This window comes from Osmerus mordax, chromosome 7, assembly GCF_038355195.1.
Source record: "Osmerus mordax isolate fOsmMor3 chromosome 7, fOsmMor3.pri, whole genome shotgun sequence".
Taxonomy (NCBI): Eukaryota; Metazoa; Chordata; class Actinopteri; order Osmeriformes; family Osmeridae; genus Osmerus; species Osmerus mordax.
Genome location: NC_090056.1, coordinates 6,039,891 through 6,055,293, shown reverse-complemented (window position 1 = coordinate 6,055,293; position 15,403 = coordinate 6,039,891). Strand labels below are relative to the sequence as shown.

Here is a 15,403-nt window from a genome sequence, read left to right as displayed (position 1 = left end):
TGAAGTTAATTAAAAATTTAGCAATTCGTTTCTCCCGTCCCGATTCAGGTAGCATCAAATGGAAGAAAACAGAAGGAAAGATGACTTATGAGAGAGGTCCGTACGGTCTGTCTTATGAGAGGTCCGTACGGTCTGTCTATTTACATTTTCTGGAAAACATCATGACAAAAAACATTTTGAAATGTAGGCTGAAACAGTATTTTCCTCTTTACTTGGATTATTGTTTTTACTATACTACTGTTTTAACCTTTTTGTAAATATAGTATATAGTTTTTTTTTACTTATTATTTTTTACATTAAAATAAGTTAATCACTGTATTTTAATAACCAATATGTAATAAATAACCTTAACACAAAGTTTTGATGCTGTATAATGTTATGTAATGTTTATTGTAATGAATAATGTTTGTCTCGTGATATTTGCACTACAGGCCCAGTGCAATTCTTTGTGATTGTTGGTTTTGCTACAGCCTCACCAACAATTATCTCTGTGAAACTCTAAAAAGATCCAGTCAGGGATCAGCTGGTCCCTTATCACGGCAACACCACTCCAGAGTGCCTCATCTGTAAGACAACAGAGACGATAAAAACATTTTAAAGCGCTCCCTTCCTAAGGTAACCCGGCTCCGTACATGTTTACCAAAATTGCATCAGCTTGTTGACACAAGCCCCAGTATCTTTCAGCGACTCCTCTATCTCCTCCCAAATAATAGTGCCATCCACAGAAAGGGTGTCAAGTCTCAAGGTGCTGCCCACCCCCTCTCCCCTCCCTCCTATCAGGCTGACAATTCATGAGTTGCGGGGGGGGGGGGGGGGGGGTTATATCCCGCACAGGTGTTGCAACTGTGTCTTGTACACAATTCCCCTCTCTACTACCGCTGCTCAGCGCTAGCCTCTCTGTGCTGCCCCCCCCCTCTCCCCCACCCCTGGTGGGACCGCTCCTCAAGTGAGGGATATTACAAGCGGCAGCCACGCTCCTCTGATCTGCATGCGCCAGGCTTTCTCCTGGTCCTGGGTGAATAGTGCTTGACTTGTTCAATTTGTTTAGAAGCCGCGTGCGGTGCTTTGAAGCCACGCATTTTAGCATAAATCATAACCTGTCTCCTTGCTCACAACTGCTTTGAAATGCAACATCTGCTTTTGAGTCCCCGCTTTACAATTAGTTAGGCAACATCAATAGATTGACTCCTTAGTCCTTACCTACATCAAGTGTTGTGCATCTATGTGTGTCTGAGCGTCCGTGTGTGTTTGAGCGCGCGTGCGTGCGTTTGAAAGATTACTTTTCACCTGATGTGTGTCCTGCAGTGAGGTGAACTTTGTCAAGCTCCTCGTACGTCTCTGACAAGATGAGTCCCACGTGTTAAATTGTGTTAGCAGCGCGGTAACCTACTTAGGAAGTGTCATGGCTGCGGGGGCACGTCACCAGGCCATGTTGTTTACTCTTTCATCACTCTCTTCAGGGTTTTTTTTCCCTTCTTTTTTTTCCGTTCGTTCGTTTGCCGGGTTTGTTTTGCAAAGCCGAGCCTTCTGTTCAGCTGTGGGTAAACCAACCGATTCACTTCCTCCGAGCTGCGTGGCGTTGACACTGATAAGCTCTGACTGTCACCATCCATTGGGCTGAGTGACACTGATAGCTCAGGTCAGACCTCCAGAGGTGCAGCGCAGGATGGGTGCGCGCGCCACAGCGCCGCCAGGGCCCGCCGCTACTCAGCAGACGAACAGGCGGCTTCCCCACCGCTGTGTGGGAGGAAGAAAACGGTCTCATTCGGTTGAGTTTAAAAGTCACACTCTCTAACGTAGAGAATCTTGTTTGTTTTTTTTCTATTCTGTAGGTGGGCTCTGGTTTTTTCAAATGAGGCCAGAGATCAAATTCACCCAAAAGTGATCTATCGGTAGACTCCGCCATAGTGAGTAACACCCTCATCAGGAGCATTAAGAATTCTTTTTGCGGATTTGAGAAGGTGGGGGGGGGGGGGAAACAATCCCAAAGATTTGATTTTCAAAGGCAAGCATTTGATCAGTAGTCATCAATTAAACTTACTGAGGTGCAAATTACACAGCAAGGATCAGATGAAAGAGTCTCTCTTGTCACTTTTCTCGCCTCTCCTCCTCAAAAGCTCTGCTCGGTTTGCGGCGAATGCCAACCAAATGAAAAGAGAGAGAGAGAGAAGGTAGGTGTCTCGTGCGTATGGTCGTGGTGGTGGCAGCGTGGCACTTCTCCTCTCGTGGCGGAGGCTGAGCTGCCTGCAGAGGCCAACAGGCTGAGCTGCCTGCAGAGGCCAACAGGCTGATGGCTCCGGAGGCACATGCTCACAGAGAACTGGATGCCTCTGGGGGGGCACACCTCTGTACCCGCGCAGATACTGCATCTGCCTCTGGGTTCGCTTAGCTGGTCCAGGCTGGACAGGTGCCGCCTTGACTCCTCAGGATGAGAGTCAAGGGGAGAGAGTAGAGGAGAGAGGAGAGAGTAGAGGAGAGTAGAGAGGAGAGGAGAGAGTAGAGGAGAGAGGAGAGGAGAGGAGAGAGTAGAGGAGAGAGTAGAGGAGAGTAGAGAGGAGAGGAGAGAGGAGAGGAGAGAGGAGAGGAGAGGAGAGAGTAGAGGAGAGAGTAGAGGAGAGAGTAGAGGAGAGAGTAGAGGAGAGAGTAGAGGAGAGTAGAGAGTAGAGGAGAGAGTAGAGGAGAGTAGAGAGGAGAGGAGAGAGTAGAGGAGAGTAGAGAGGAGAGGAGAGAGTAGAGGAGAGAGGAGAGGAGAGAGTCCTCCTCTACTGTTGTTTTGAAGTCTGGGATCCTCCTGACCCAATACAAAAGAAGCACTAGAACTGCAGTGCCGTACTTTAATGTGGATTTTATTTCGTGAGAAATCAATGTTCTCGTTTTCCCTGAACTCCATTTAGGCCCTTGCTTTATCTGATAAATTCAGGGTGACATACACCTGATCTAAATCAGTGAGTCATTGCCACCTATGCTAAGCTCCATAGCCCAGGGCTGTCATTTTGATGTGGGGGGTTCTCTTGGGGTTTTTTCCAACAGGAATTACTTAAGAACAAACTAGATAACTGGTGTGTGTGTGCATTATTATTAGTGACAAGTCTATCCAAAAAATAGTGACGGTTTCCTCAGATTCATGTCCTGTGAGAAGTCCTCCACCGTTGCTGGTCTACCTCCAGGAGTCATGTGACATGGAGTCCCATCAGAGTACATAGCTGAGATCAGACGCCAGTATCAGAGTGACAAGCCTCTAGCCACGGTGGAACTCTGTAAGATGAATTGGCAGCGGTCCAAGCCCAACACGATACCCACGTTAACTTGACGTGCGTGAGGTGACGACGTCAAGCATCGGAACAAATTATTTACCCTTTGTTCTTGTAGGTAGGAGTGTGTTTGGAGCCACTTGGTGATTGATCACCCCATTGTTTTTCCCCTTTCGTTTCTGCCCTCGCTATTTCATTATTAATATTACGTGGCATTCTCCAGACAGCTATTGTAGGGAATTCGTTGTTTTAGAGAGTTTACACAGCAAGCCCTATGAATAAACAATTTTTCCTCCCACAAGTATATTAGTTATCATCCATTTTGAATGCTGTACCAGGAAAATTAATTTGCATCCATGTATCGCTCCGAGCCTGTTCACGACACGGTGAAAAACAGGAGAAAACGAATAGTGAAATGACCAGGGGTTTGGAGGGATGTGTGTAGGAGACATGCATAGGCCTCTATGGGAATTATCTTTGTTCTCATGCTGATAATGTAGCCTACATAAAGCTTTGTGACAATGTTGAAGTAAAGCTCTCTTGGGGGTTATAAACTCCTTGGCGTTGTCCATAGTCTTAAAAGAGGTAAGTGCAGTAATGGCTAAAACAGCCTTGTTTTTACTGATGTACATACTTTTTTGTTGTCAATAAATCCCAATCCGGTTTGGTTTAGTGACACATTCATAGGCTTCGACAATACTAGTGATGCAAATAACATGCATATCCTAGCAAGTTACAAGACAAATCTCTACAGCAGTGTGAGTAGGTTCATCTCACGCCACTCTGTCACAACTCTTTAATCCTGATCAGGCAGTACATTTGATAAACCAGCAAAGCTAGTCAATATCTTCTCCCAGAGTTAATGTCACATTGATTAAATGATTAAGTACCATCAAAGTGACATTCGGTTGCAGGTCTTTCTTTATCTCGCTGTGAGTAGTGACACCCCAGTGCTGCCTCGCTTTGATATAAAAAACCTGAAACAGGTCCTCAGCTGCAAACGTCTCCCAGCTTGTGACTCGGAGCAGCGCCTCTGGAATGTTCTATGTGGATGAGACTCCAGTAGGATAGTTAGGTGTCACATACATGCACTGGGGGATGTGTATCATTAAGGACACAGCGGTGGGCTGTTTGAGCCTGAGCCTCTTTGAGGTTGGAATCATAAGAAACCTGCCCAGTGGTGAGTATCTGATGTCTGAAGTACAGAAGACCGACACACCGTATCTACCGTGCTGTAACAGGTAGACCTCCTTGCAAAACCGTGTAACGGCAGATTAGGGCTGGTGTTGATCATTTGAATGTCCTTTTTTGGGGCCTACCAAACCACTTCAAATCATTTTATTTATTTTTAATTTACGCCCATTTTGCGCCCATTATGTGCTCATTATGCATGTGCCTTTTGATTCTTGGCTGAGGGATCATGGATCAATCACTTGCAGTCAAATGCACCAGGCAAAAAAATAAAAAATAAAAATCTACCCAGACACAACATCAAATTCATTTTTTTCTTCTTCAAACACGATGACCAAAACCCAGCCAGATAACCTGGATGCACTTTGTGCAACACTGGTATGAAGTTAGCAGAAGCCATGTTAACCCTCAGTGTCTCTCTCGCTCTATCAGGTTCCTCAGCCCCCCTTTTCCCAGATATATCTCTCTCTCTCCCCTTTCGTCTCTGGGAGTACGGGCGCATGTCAAGCGATTGTTGAATTGAAATATTGATGTGGAGTATCAAAGTGTGGCGTAGCACTCCTGTGTTTCCAGAACTAACCGCGAGGCGCTTTGATCACACACTCCTGTGATCTGACTTCTGAAGTTGTTAAGAGTGCCGGAAAACAAAATGCAAACAAACTTCAAGTGCTCCTGGTATTGATAAAAGTTTTCTCTGACACGTGGAGATGTGTGCTGTCGGTCCATGTCTGGCCCATGGCTGGTGAGTTTTCCAACTTGCACACATACAAATGGACAGGTGTGCACTGATGTGAGGTATTAAAGATGAATAAAAAATAAATAATAATGACAATGTGAATTATGAAACTAAAATTCACAATTTTTGTGAACCAGTGCTTCTCTTTTTTTCCCCTCCTACACTTTAGAACGCAAATTGAACTACTGGGAAAATAAGCATTCATTTAGGTAAGTCTGTTGTATTTTCAGACAGTGCCGTTTTTTTCTGCTTCAGGATAGGTGTACCTGGAAGTTGAAGAACATCTGGAACGCCAAGCTACCGCTAACTAGCCCTGAAGTCCATGTTTTTAAATGAACTCATCTTCTCCATTTTACCACCCTCTCCCCACACCTCACCACAGGATACAGGAAACAAAACGTCTGAATGAAGTCAGAAATGACTCTACTGTAACGTCCAGCTGGTGCTGTTTCCCCCCATTCCAAAACAGTGTACTGTCATGGTAATCATGGACCATCTTGTCCCGTCCGGGAAATGACGGATGGTTAAAAGTGAGGCAGTTCAGCAGAAGGCTTTTCCATGCTCCCTGTCTGTCCTATCCATTAGACCACGTTTGTCACATGAGGGTCATTTAGTCGGCACAGTGTTGTAAAATTGGCTTTTTGACATGGCCACCAGTACAAAGGCACCCCTCTCCTCTGTGGTTGGCCTTTTAGAGTGCAGATGGCCCAGACAGCTGGGACAATTTAGTGATCTGAGGCTCTTAAACTGCCCCCCAGGCATGATAAAACCAGCTTGACTAGCCACTAGCATATTCTGGATTGTTTCAAGGGCTTTTAAGAGGGAATTGATCAGGATACTAAACAGGATTATCTACAATGAGCTAAACAAAAGTATGTCTTATAATAACCATTCATTCAGTTCATTTTAATGCATAAAGTTGGTGTGAGTGTTGATTTCAGTTTGTGTAACATGAACAAACAGCTGTTGTGTAATGTTCTCACTTGGATGTGGTTTGCAATCAGTTTTCCACCTAAGGGAAGTCTTTTATTTGAATTCTTTAAACGGTTAAGATGTTACAATGATGTCATAAAAGATGGCCCAGACCTCCTTGGTTTTGCCGTGGCTCGAGGCCGCTCAGTCACAGAGGCCCAGCGTGTATGTGAGGCTGCAGGCCTGATCATCCCTCTCAACAGCTGTTTAATGAACACAGGGACCCCTTTTTTCTCTGGAAATGAGTTTTCCCTTGAAAACTGTGGAAGCCGTATCCAGGTCTATTTAAATGAGGTAACATGGGGAAGGTAAGCACCACCACATGAGCATTGTTTTCACAGTTCAAAGTGAGGAGAGAGTACTTTGCACTTCAAAGCCACTCATCTGGGAGGCAGTCGGTACAGTGGGGGTGGGGCGGAGGGGGGGGGGGGGTGCGGGGAGGGGGGGGGGGAAGCGGTGTGGGGACAGGAAATAAGAATCAGGGTAATTAACAACTTCTGCTCTGTAATAAAGCACGGGGAGAGACACAGCCTGCTTCTGCCTGGGAGACACGCTCATATTTGATGTCTTCCTTCATTTCATTATTTTGTTTGACTCTTTTATTACTGTACTGTTACTTTAATCGTAATAGTTTTATTTTATCTCTGCGTCAAATGGGGCTTTTTGCCTGTATGAATTACACAATTAGACATTCGAGGATGCTTAGGGAGTTTATAACCAGCTCTTTAGATACAAATACCCTCTGTGAATGTAAAATATTATGGAGAGATTTTAAACGAGATCTGTAAAAAATATCAACAATTTATATAATGTAGTGTTTTTTCAACAAATTAAAAAAGACCCTTCTACTGAGATCCAGAATGGGATCTACATTCACTGTATTCAATGTCATAGCTAATTTACACAACTTGATTTGTCAGAATGTATGTGCATCAGTAGTTTTGTTCTTAAACATCCTTGTTCGAATTATGCGTAAATCTAAATTATCACACAAATGTATAGTATCTTAATCTATAAAAAGATTTTTATTTGCAATAAACTGTTTGGATAAATTCCCATGCATGTGTATTTTTTATATAACAGATTAATTTAGATTGTTAAAGATATTTTAAGTCAGATAAAAAGAACTGACAAAGTTCAATCAGCCTTTCTTTGAATGGGAATCCCGATCTGTTAGGATGGGAGCAGAGGACTGAAGCTCTGCTATTTACATGAGAAATGAGTTCCCGGCTTGGATTTAAGATCTTAACATTGTAATGGTGAACAGACTTACAGAATTAGATTAAACCTCAATCTGCATTAAATGGGTGTGATCTGAGGTGGCCTCTGCTTGAACCCTGAAATGTGAGAATGTCATGCAGGGCGAGCTATTTGACATGTCACCCACCAGTGAGAACCCAGGAGCCTTTGATTAGGTTTTATCAATTAGCTTTGTGAGGGTAAACATTTCATGCAAGGGTGCTGTGACTTGCTTGGGTCACCGCTTAAAATCACCCAGGACACTGTCTAGAGAAGAGTGAACCACAGTCAATTCAATTAATCCCTAGTCCCCCATATGTAACCAAAATTTTTTGATTGCGTCAGATATGAAGTTATATTGTGACCATAAGTTGTTTTCAATCTTATGTGATGGTGGTTACATGTGATGGTGGTTACATGTGATGGTGGTTACATGTGATGGTGGTTACATGTGATGGTGGTTACTCCACTCCTGTAACAGTAATGCCAGGCACACAATTCACTCAATCACTCTTGGCAAACTGATTTTGAGTTCACTGCTAATCAAATATTTTCAATTATACCTTTTTTATTATTTACAATTCATATACTGTTTTTTTATACTAATTTGGACAACGTTCTGTTGCCTATGCCAATTAATCAATTTAATCCTACCATATCTTCCATTATGCCTGCTGTATTAAGGCAAAGTAAAGTCTTGATTTTACGTTGTTATAGTAGAAAAAAATCGTGATCTGAACTCGTATTTATATTGTATTCATTCACAATTACTTTGACACTGCGGATCTCCGTGACCTTAAACTTTTTCAAGACAATGGCAGAAGGGTTTATTTCCTGAGGTCAGCATTTGGTTGAAATGGAGTGAAATTATCAGCAGCCCACCCCCTCACCAAACTGTCAATGTAACCCCCCCCCCTCCCTCCTCCCCCTTCCCTCCCTCACATCTCTCTATTGACTGGTTCTCCTGGAACATACTTAAGAGACCCCGTTGAGAGGACCTTTTCTCTCTATAAAGAGAAGATGCAGCCCAGGCGTGTTTGAAATGATCCAGAGGATTTATTGCGATACTTTCCTCGCACTTCACAAGGCACTCTCGTCGTATGAAGACGACTGGTTTGGAAAAAAAGTATACTGGAAAGAGTTCATCTTCTCAGACCTCTGAAATTGTTGCCAAGCGGAACAAGGAAAACTTGAATTACTGGATTATTCGTGCTCAGTCTCGGACTGCTCAGTTTGGCGGTCCTTCTGGACCCGAGTGCGTGTGAATCACTTCCCTTCACAGCTGCTTGTACTTGGTTTATTTCGTGCGTCGCTGCCTCTCCTCGCGGCTCGTCTTGCAGGTGCGGAGACACGGAGCGCGTGGACAGATGGCTGCGCTGACTATACAGAGGACTGACAACTTCTTGCATACATTTTTGCAGGTTTGTACATTTTGAGAAAATATACTTGATTCGGTTGACATATATTGCATAAAGTAACTCATGAGTTTGAATAACTTCTAAAATGTGTTGATTACTAGTTAGTTAGGAACTGTTTATTAATTTACCAAGAAACATGTAGATTTTATTCAGTTTTTAATGAATATAAATGTCATTGATTTCTTTGGGTTGAGAATTTATTAAACCTATTTACATCTTAGAATCTTTTTTTCAATGTAAGTTCTGTTACTGCTGTGTGCGTTATGTTTAACTGTAGGCTTTCCTTACTTATATGTGGCATGTAGAAACAAATCATTTTCTTTTCGTATGTTTTTCTTCTTCTTAGGACCGCACTCCCAGCTCCTCTCCAGAGGGAGCCCCTAACGCCCTGTCATTCCTGGCTACCACCTGCAGCCAGGCCTGGCAGGTGGGTGGCACTGTGGCCTCAGAGAGTGCCCAGTTCCCCTACGAGGGGGCGGTAAGCTCCACCACAGGGATGTTTCAACTCTGGAGCAACGAGGTGGCCCCCAGCGCCGGCCTGGGCTCCCACCAGATGACCTTCACCGTGCCCAAGGTCCAGTTCCCTGGCAACATGCAGCCTGGCCTGGGCCCTCACCCCCACCTTCATCACCACCATCACCACCACCACCACGAGCTGCCTCTTACCCCCCCAGCTGAGCCCCCGTCCGCCTATTCATTCGAGCTCTCCCCCGTCAAGGTGCTCTCCTCTCAGTCGCAGGGCAGTGGCCCCTACTACCCTCAACACAACACAGTGGGGCAGACTTTCCCCAGCTTCCTCCAGAACTCCTCTGCCAGGCACCACCTCTCCGGGGCTCACATGGAGGAGGGCCAGCAGTGGTGGAGCCTCCCCCAGACTAACGCCACCCCCTCCAACCACCACTTCTCCCTGGGCAGGCAGCTAGTCCTGGGCCACCAGCCCCAGATCGCCGCCCTCCTCCAAGGCACCTCCAAAGGCCTGCTGAGCTCCACGCGCCGCTGCCGCCGCTGCAAGTGCCCCAACTGCCAGGCCAACGGCGGCGGGCTGGAGTTCGGCAAGAAGCGCCTGCACATTTGCCACATCCCCGAGTGCGGCAAGGTGTACAAGAAGACGTCCCACCTGAAGGCCCACCTGCGCTGGCACGCCGGGGAGAGGCCCTTTGTGTGCAACTGGCTCTTCTGCGGCAAGAGCTTCACGCGCTCCGACGAGCTGCAGCGCCACCTGCGCACGCACACCGGGGAGAAGCGCTTCGGCTGCCAGCAGTGCGGCAAGAGGTTCATGAGGAGCGATCACCTGTCCAAACACGTCAAGACCCACCAGGGCAGGAAGACCAGGGCTGGACAGCCCTCCCACCACGGTTCCTCCGACCCCCTTCTCACCAACATCAAGAGGGAGTAAGAGGGGGCCAAATCACACTGAACAGAGAGAGAAAGAGAGAGAGAGAGAGAGAGAGAGAGAGACATGAGGAGACTGTGTTTAACTAACTGGGGACAGGAAGATAAGCAATCGTCACAGCTTCTCTTTCTCAATTTCTGTAGGCAAAGCCATACTTTTCACTTCAGCGTTGGTCTGATCCCTCATCATATTGTTTCCACAATGTGTTTTCGAGGCATTTTAGGACAACCAATGTAAGGAGCAATACACTCGATAAGGAGTTTATATGAGTTCAAGGAATTTCAAGACTTATCAATTTAAGAATGTCATGCAACAATAACAAAGCAGTGTTCCTGATTTTCTTTCCAGTCGTTTAACAGGCAATATTAGAGATACGTTCCTGCCTGTTTTATTCAGCAGCAGTACAAGGCTTTCCTTTATCATTTCACTTAAACATGTTTTAAATACATTTGATGAATGTATGTGGGGCTCAGGAACAAAATGTAGAATTTAAGATAATGCACATTTCACATTTTGAGTTGTCTCACCACTGGAATTTACAATATGCAATTTAAAGTCCACATCAATGATTTGAACATTGTAGTCGTACTAAGAAGGTGAGTTGCTCCAGTCTTTTGTAGTTTCCAGTTGAATTACCTTGTTTGCTGTTGATTATTCAACAAGGTATTTAACGAATCTACCAGTAGAGGATGAGACCAGTGCTGAAAGTGAAAATGAACTCTTTTTTTGTATCTGCAAAATGATTAATATATTTAATCCTTGCGTGAGTTGCCATTGCTGTGGAATATAGGATATCAATTTAAATGTGTAAGCCTCTTGTAGATAATGTGTATATTTGCCCTACAACAAAAATGCATGTACATTTTAATAAACATAGTTTTGTGCCAAAACAGATTCTATTGTCGTCTTCAAATGTGTTAACATGGTTTACTTTGCCTTAAGACATTCTGTCATAGATATTCAAAGTTGAGTGCTTACTGTTTAATTCACCCAACGTGTGAAGATTGAGGAATAGCATTCAATTCACAAAACATCTCATTTTATTTCAATGATAATTGGATCGCATTCAGAATACAAATAGCGGCAATCTGTGGGCATAAAGGAAAGAGGATGTTTAGAATGTTGTCAGATCTTACACCTCAAAGTAAATACTGAGCCCATTGACAGAGGGGCAGTTGTCTTGCCTTCTGCAATCAAGTTCACAGTCATGTGGCTTTAATGAGTGTTTTCTTTCACCCAATGCATGAGATCGAGTCAACAGATGCAACAGAGGGCACTTGGGAGGAATCCCCTCTGAATGGGACCCCTGTTGTTAAGACCCCCTTGGTGGTGACAAGAACTCCCTTTGATTCTGCACCCTTGTGAAAGTTAATACCCTCGCCCCCTTTTCTCCCCGGCGTCCATATATCACAGGCGTGTTACGATCAGGCCAGGCTTTACTGCTGCAGAATGGCCCTTTATTCTCGGGGCCGAACCAACCAGATGTCTGCTGGTCCAGGGGTTGCTTCTCTTTGTCTTTGTGGCTGTTTGAAGTTTCTCTTTGGGGGGGGGGGGGGGGGGGGGGGCGTCAATTGAAACGTGAAATTCCATGCCTTTTCTCTCAATGAAAAAGGCTGTTTCTTTTTAAGTGAATTGTTCAAATGAACTCCCATCGCATCCACTCAGTTGTAACTTCCTTTATTCTAATTCCTTTATTCTAATAAGGTTAGTCCCTTAACTAACCCGTAACATTTAGATACAGACACATGAAGAAGACACGCCAAAACATTTTCCCACAAAAAAGACACTTTTATTTGATATGATATAGCAGAGTCTACTCAGTGAAACTTGGCATCTCAACATACTGTCCCGTGAGCTTTAGTTTCTCTGTTTATCCAGGTTGTAGTGGATCTTTACGTAACTTACACCAATACTTGATCATAAAAATTCAATCAAATACAACAGTTTGTAAAACAGGAGGGAAATCACAAATTAAGTCTTACGCCAGATTTGTTTTTAGAATATCACTCGTTTAATATGGATTATTTAGGGATCAAATGTAAAAGGCAAAGTTTGCTTGTGGTACATTGATACTGAAGCCAACTGATCTTCAATGCAGCTGCTTGCTAGGGGAAGTGTAAAAGCATTGTAGGGCCCTCTGCTGGCCATGAGCAGTAACGCAGCTTAATGTACAGGTGTGAGTTTAGACTGCCTAACCCCCTCCCTCTTGTTACTGTATCAATGATGCATGGCTTCAGTTTGCAATTTGAGAATATAATTGGCAATCCTAAAATAACACCAACACTTTGACATGTATTTTAAGCAGAGGTCTCAAGTTTATGAAGACAGTTACTTTGTCTTCGCTATACACAATAGTGGCAACAGTAACTGAACTGAGAAGGCGAGTGTGAAATCTGAAGCCCCTCATTTTTGGCACAAGTGTCGCATGCAGATTCAGCATTTTTCTATTAAAAGTTTCTAAATTTTTCGACCAATTATCCAGTTAATTAATAGTGTCTAATCAAAGCTGCTTAGAGATGCAGGCTCAGCAGAATTTTGTGTGGTAGCAAAAAGTAATAGAAAGATTAAGGCTGATTGGACCGTTTAGCACATTTCATCTGAAACCACGTCAAACAACTCCCATCTTGGCTAAGAACAAAACTCCATGTGATATAACAACCTAGGCTCCAGGAGGACTGGAGTTCTGGCCGCAGACATTGTAGTCCCTCTCACATTCCACGTCGCACGTCCAACCAAGAGACAAGCTTTAGGTTACCGCGTTCATGACCCAGGCCCCCCCGTGACGTCACCCAGGCACGAGGCCTCTAGGGGGCTCCCTTGCCCCCTTTTTGGTCTGGATCAAACAGCAGCCAACTTCAGTGGAAACACTCAAACAGAATAAGAGAGCATGGGAGAGTTCTCGCCCTTTTTGATACACCGTGGCAGACGCCAGGAGCTTCTGTTCTGTTGCTGGAAATTCGGATGACTTCACATCTGCTGTATCCAGATCAAGTGTGTTTGTCGCCCCCCTGCTTTGGTTGCTTGTCTTGTGTCGGAGGGGCTATCGCAGTGTTTGGACACGTTTGGACTAGCCTCTAAATAGTCATGTTTTGTCCTCACGAATGGCAATCAGAGAACCAGCAGGTTGAAGGAACCAAAGAAGTCAAAACACACTCATTTCCATTGTCCCTCTTGGGGGAAACAGAGAATACAAGGGGAATCATCTACATCATACACTGCCTATCCTGTGCAAACTGTACACTTGCACACACACGCGCCATACAAACACGCACACACACATACACACGCGCATATTTACACATACACTTCACACAAGCGACCTCCAGTGGTCTTCCCAATCAGGAATGGTCCTTTTTCTTCACCTTGCCCTTTAAAGACAGAATATACAGTATATAGAAATTCTTGAAAAAACAAAAGAAAATGAGTCATCGCCGAGGCAACACCCCACGTGTCCGGCGAGCGTCCTTCCACTCAACTCCACCACAGTCAAGCACGTAGTAGCGGGGGTGAAAGGGAGTTTCTCGCAAGCTGACAAGCGCCCAACCGAAAACCACAGTCGTTCGTGTCACTTCCTCATCGCTCTCCTGGCTTGTGCTTCCGGGGGAAACATCAGGGAGAAGCCAAAGGGTCTCAGGAAGCTGAAGAGGACACCAGCAGGCCGAGCTTTCGCCGCCAGCCTGCAAGGGCCGCCCCCCCCCCCCCTCCCCCCCCCAGAGCACCCCCCCCCCCCCTCAGAGTTCATAGGTCGTCCTCAGCCAGCTGGGTCAGGTTGCTGGAGCGCCGTCCAGAGGAGGGGGCCGGGCCGACCGTGGGAGTGTGGGTTCCTGCCTCATGAAGGCCCCTACCCTCTCCTGCCCTCTGCTGGGGAAGACACTGTATTAGGAACACGGTCATCCACATGAAACTTGTTTTTTTTTACCAAAGCCACAAATACCCACAGATATTTACTGTGTGCATTAAGCAAAAACAGTTTTTTGGGAGACTATGAAGAACTTTGTTCAAAAAATTATAATTTGTTTTTGCTGTTTACAAAACTAGTCACAACAACGCTTCAATTCCATGCATCTCTCCCATATGTCTATAAGAGAACAATCAAGCCCTTTGATAGGCATCTCTGACTTCCTCCGGCGTGGTCTCCTTCCTGTTTGTTACGAGCCCAGCCCATCCAGCCTAAGTAAACACAGAAACGACGACAAAGCACTGCTCTGTCTGTTAGTGCCAGGCCACTAAGAGACAAGTGCACAATGTTGACAGAGGGAGATGTAGTCCATGATGGTTCTGAACCAGACCGCTGGACAGCCCCTATTGTTGACCCAGCCAGACGGTGACAGCTATGTGCAAGCTGGATGGATGAGGATGCACGCTGTGTGTCCATTGTGGAGGGATTGAGCAACACTTGTGCCGACGGCACAACATTGTGCAATAGAAAAGTCTGAGCCATAATTTTATTTTGGAATCCCTCTCTAAAGTTGTTGTCCGTTTCTGGATAAAAATGTGTTTTGCCATGTTTCTTTGCCGTTCCACCTTTCATTTTGTCCAACAGGGGGTGGAACAGCACACCTTTTGGCTCCCCCCTCCCCATGTCTGAGAACAAATGGACCAGATTCATTAAAGCCTTTTAATTAACAGTAATGAGCATGCTCGAATTATCTTCCTTCCTTCACTGGCCAATTAGTTCCCTTAATTAATTTCTGTTGGCTTGGTTTGCTGTCCATCTTACGGACAAGGGTAGTTATCTCAGACTATAAATATAATGAAGTATCATGCCAATTTACTATGTAAATCAGTTTCTCAGAAAAAATGAACACTTAATTGAGTAATGAAGTGTGTGCGTGTGTGTTCGTACCTGTGTGTTCTGCATGGCGGGGCCGAACAGCCCGTTGGTGACAGTTTGGCAGTGTAGCGGCACAGCCTGGTCAGGGAAGGCCAGCTGAATGTGTGATGGGGAGACTGTCTGGGAGTTGACCTCCGCTTGGCAATTATGGACCAGTGTAGACTACAAAAGCAAGTGACAGCAGACAATTATGAAGAAAAACCACTAACAGTTTCTCTTATGAAAGGCAATTCAGAACTGTTAGGTGCTGGTAATATTGTAAAATCAAGACTGCGGGTCACTATCTTTCATCTCATTTGCATCAATGTTGTATGTGCCATCTGTCTATTTACACCCGGACCTGTGCTGGTCATTGCTACAGTGTGTATC

The 15,403-nt window shown here is 45.0% G+C and overlaps 3 protein-coding genes across 3 annotated transcripts in view; 2 read left to right on the top strand and 1 right to left on the bottom strand.

Annotated features, from left to right (window-relative positions):
• Positions 1 to 15,403, top strand: part of stat6 (signal transducer and activator of transcription 6, interleukin-4 induced) — a 113,989-nt gene that overhangs the window by 87,798 nt on the left and 10,788 nt on the right. The gene's annotated exons all lie outside the window — the stretch shown is intronic.
• Positions 8,697 to 10,203, top strand: sp5l (Sp5 transcription factor-like). Its single transcript, XM_067240670.1, has 2 exons — positions 8,697 to 8,810; positions 9,154 to 10,203. The coding sequence occupies exons 1-2, from the start codon at positions 8,757 to 8,759 to the stop codon at positions 10,201 to 10,203; spliced, it is 1,104 nt and encodes a 367-aa protein (XP_067096771.1). The 5' UTR covers positions 8,697 to 8,756.
• Positions 13,936 to 15,403, bottom strand: part of arhgef25a (Rho guanine nucleotide exchange factor (GEF) 25a) — a 39,654-nt gene continuing 38,186 nt past the window's right edge. The window contains exons 16-17 of the mRNA XM_067239293.1: positions 15,047 to 15,196; positions 13,936 to 14,058 (exon numbers count right to left, since the gene is read on the bottom strand). Of these exons, the coding sequence (XP_067095394.1) occupies positions 13,939 to 14,058; positions 15,047 to 15,196 (270 nt within the window). The 3' untranslated portion in view covers positions 13,936 to 13,938. The remainder of the gene's footprint in view (positions 14,059 to 15,046; positions 15,197 to 15,403) is intronic.

Excerpts from the sequence above, each read along its gene's own strand:
- sp5l (XM_067240670.1), top strand. The coding sequence starts at position 8,757 with ATGGCTGCGCTGACTATACAGAGGACTGACAACTTCTTGCATACATTT. Across the intron at positions 8,811-9,153 it reads TCTTGCATACATTTTTGCAG|GACCGCACTCCCAGCTCCTC; the intron begins GTTTGTACATTT and ends TCTTCTTCTTAG.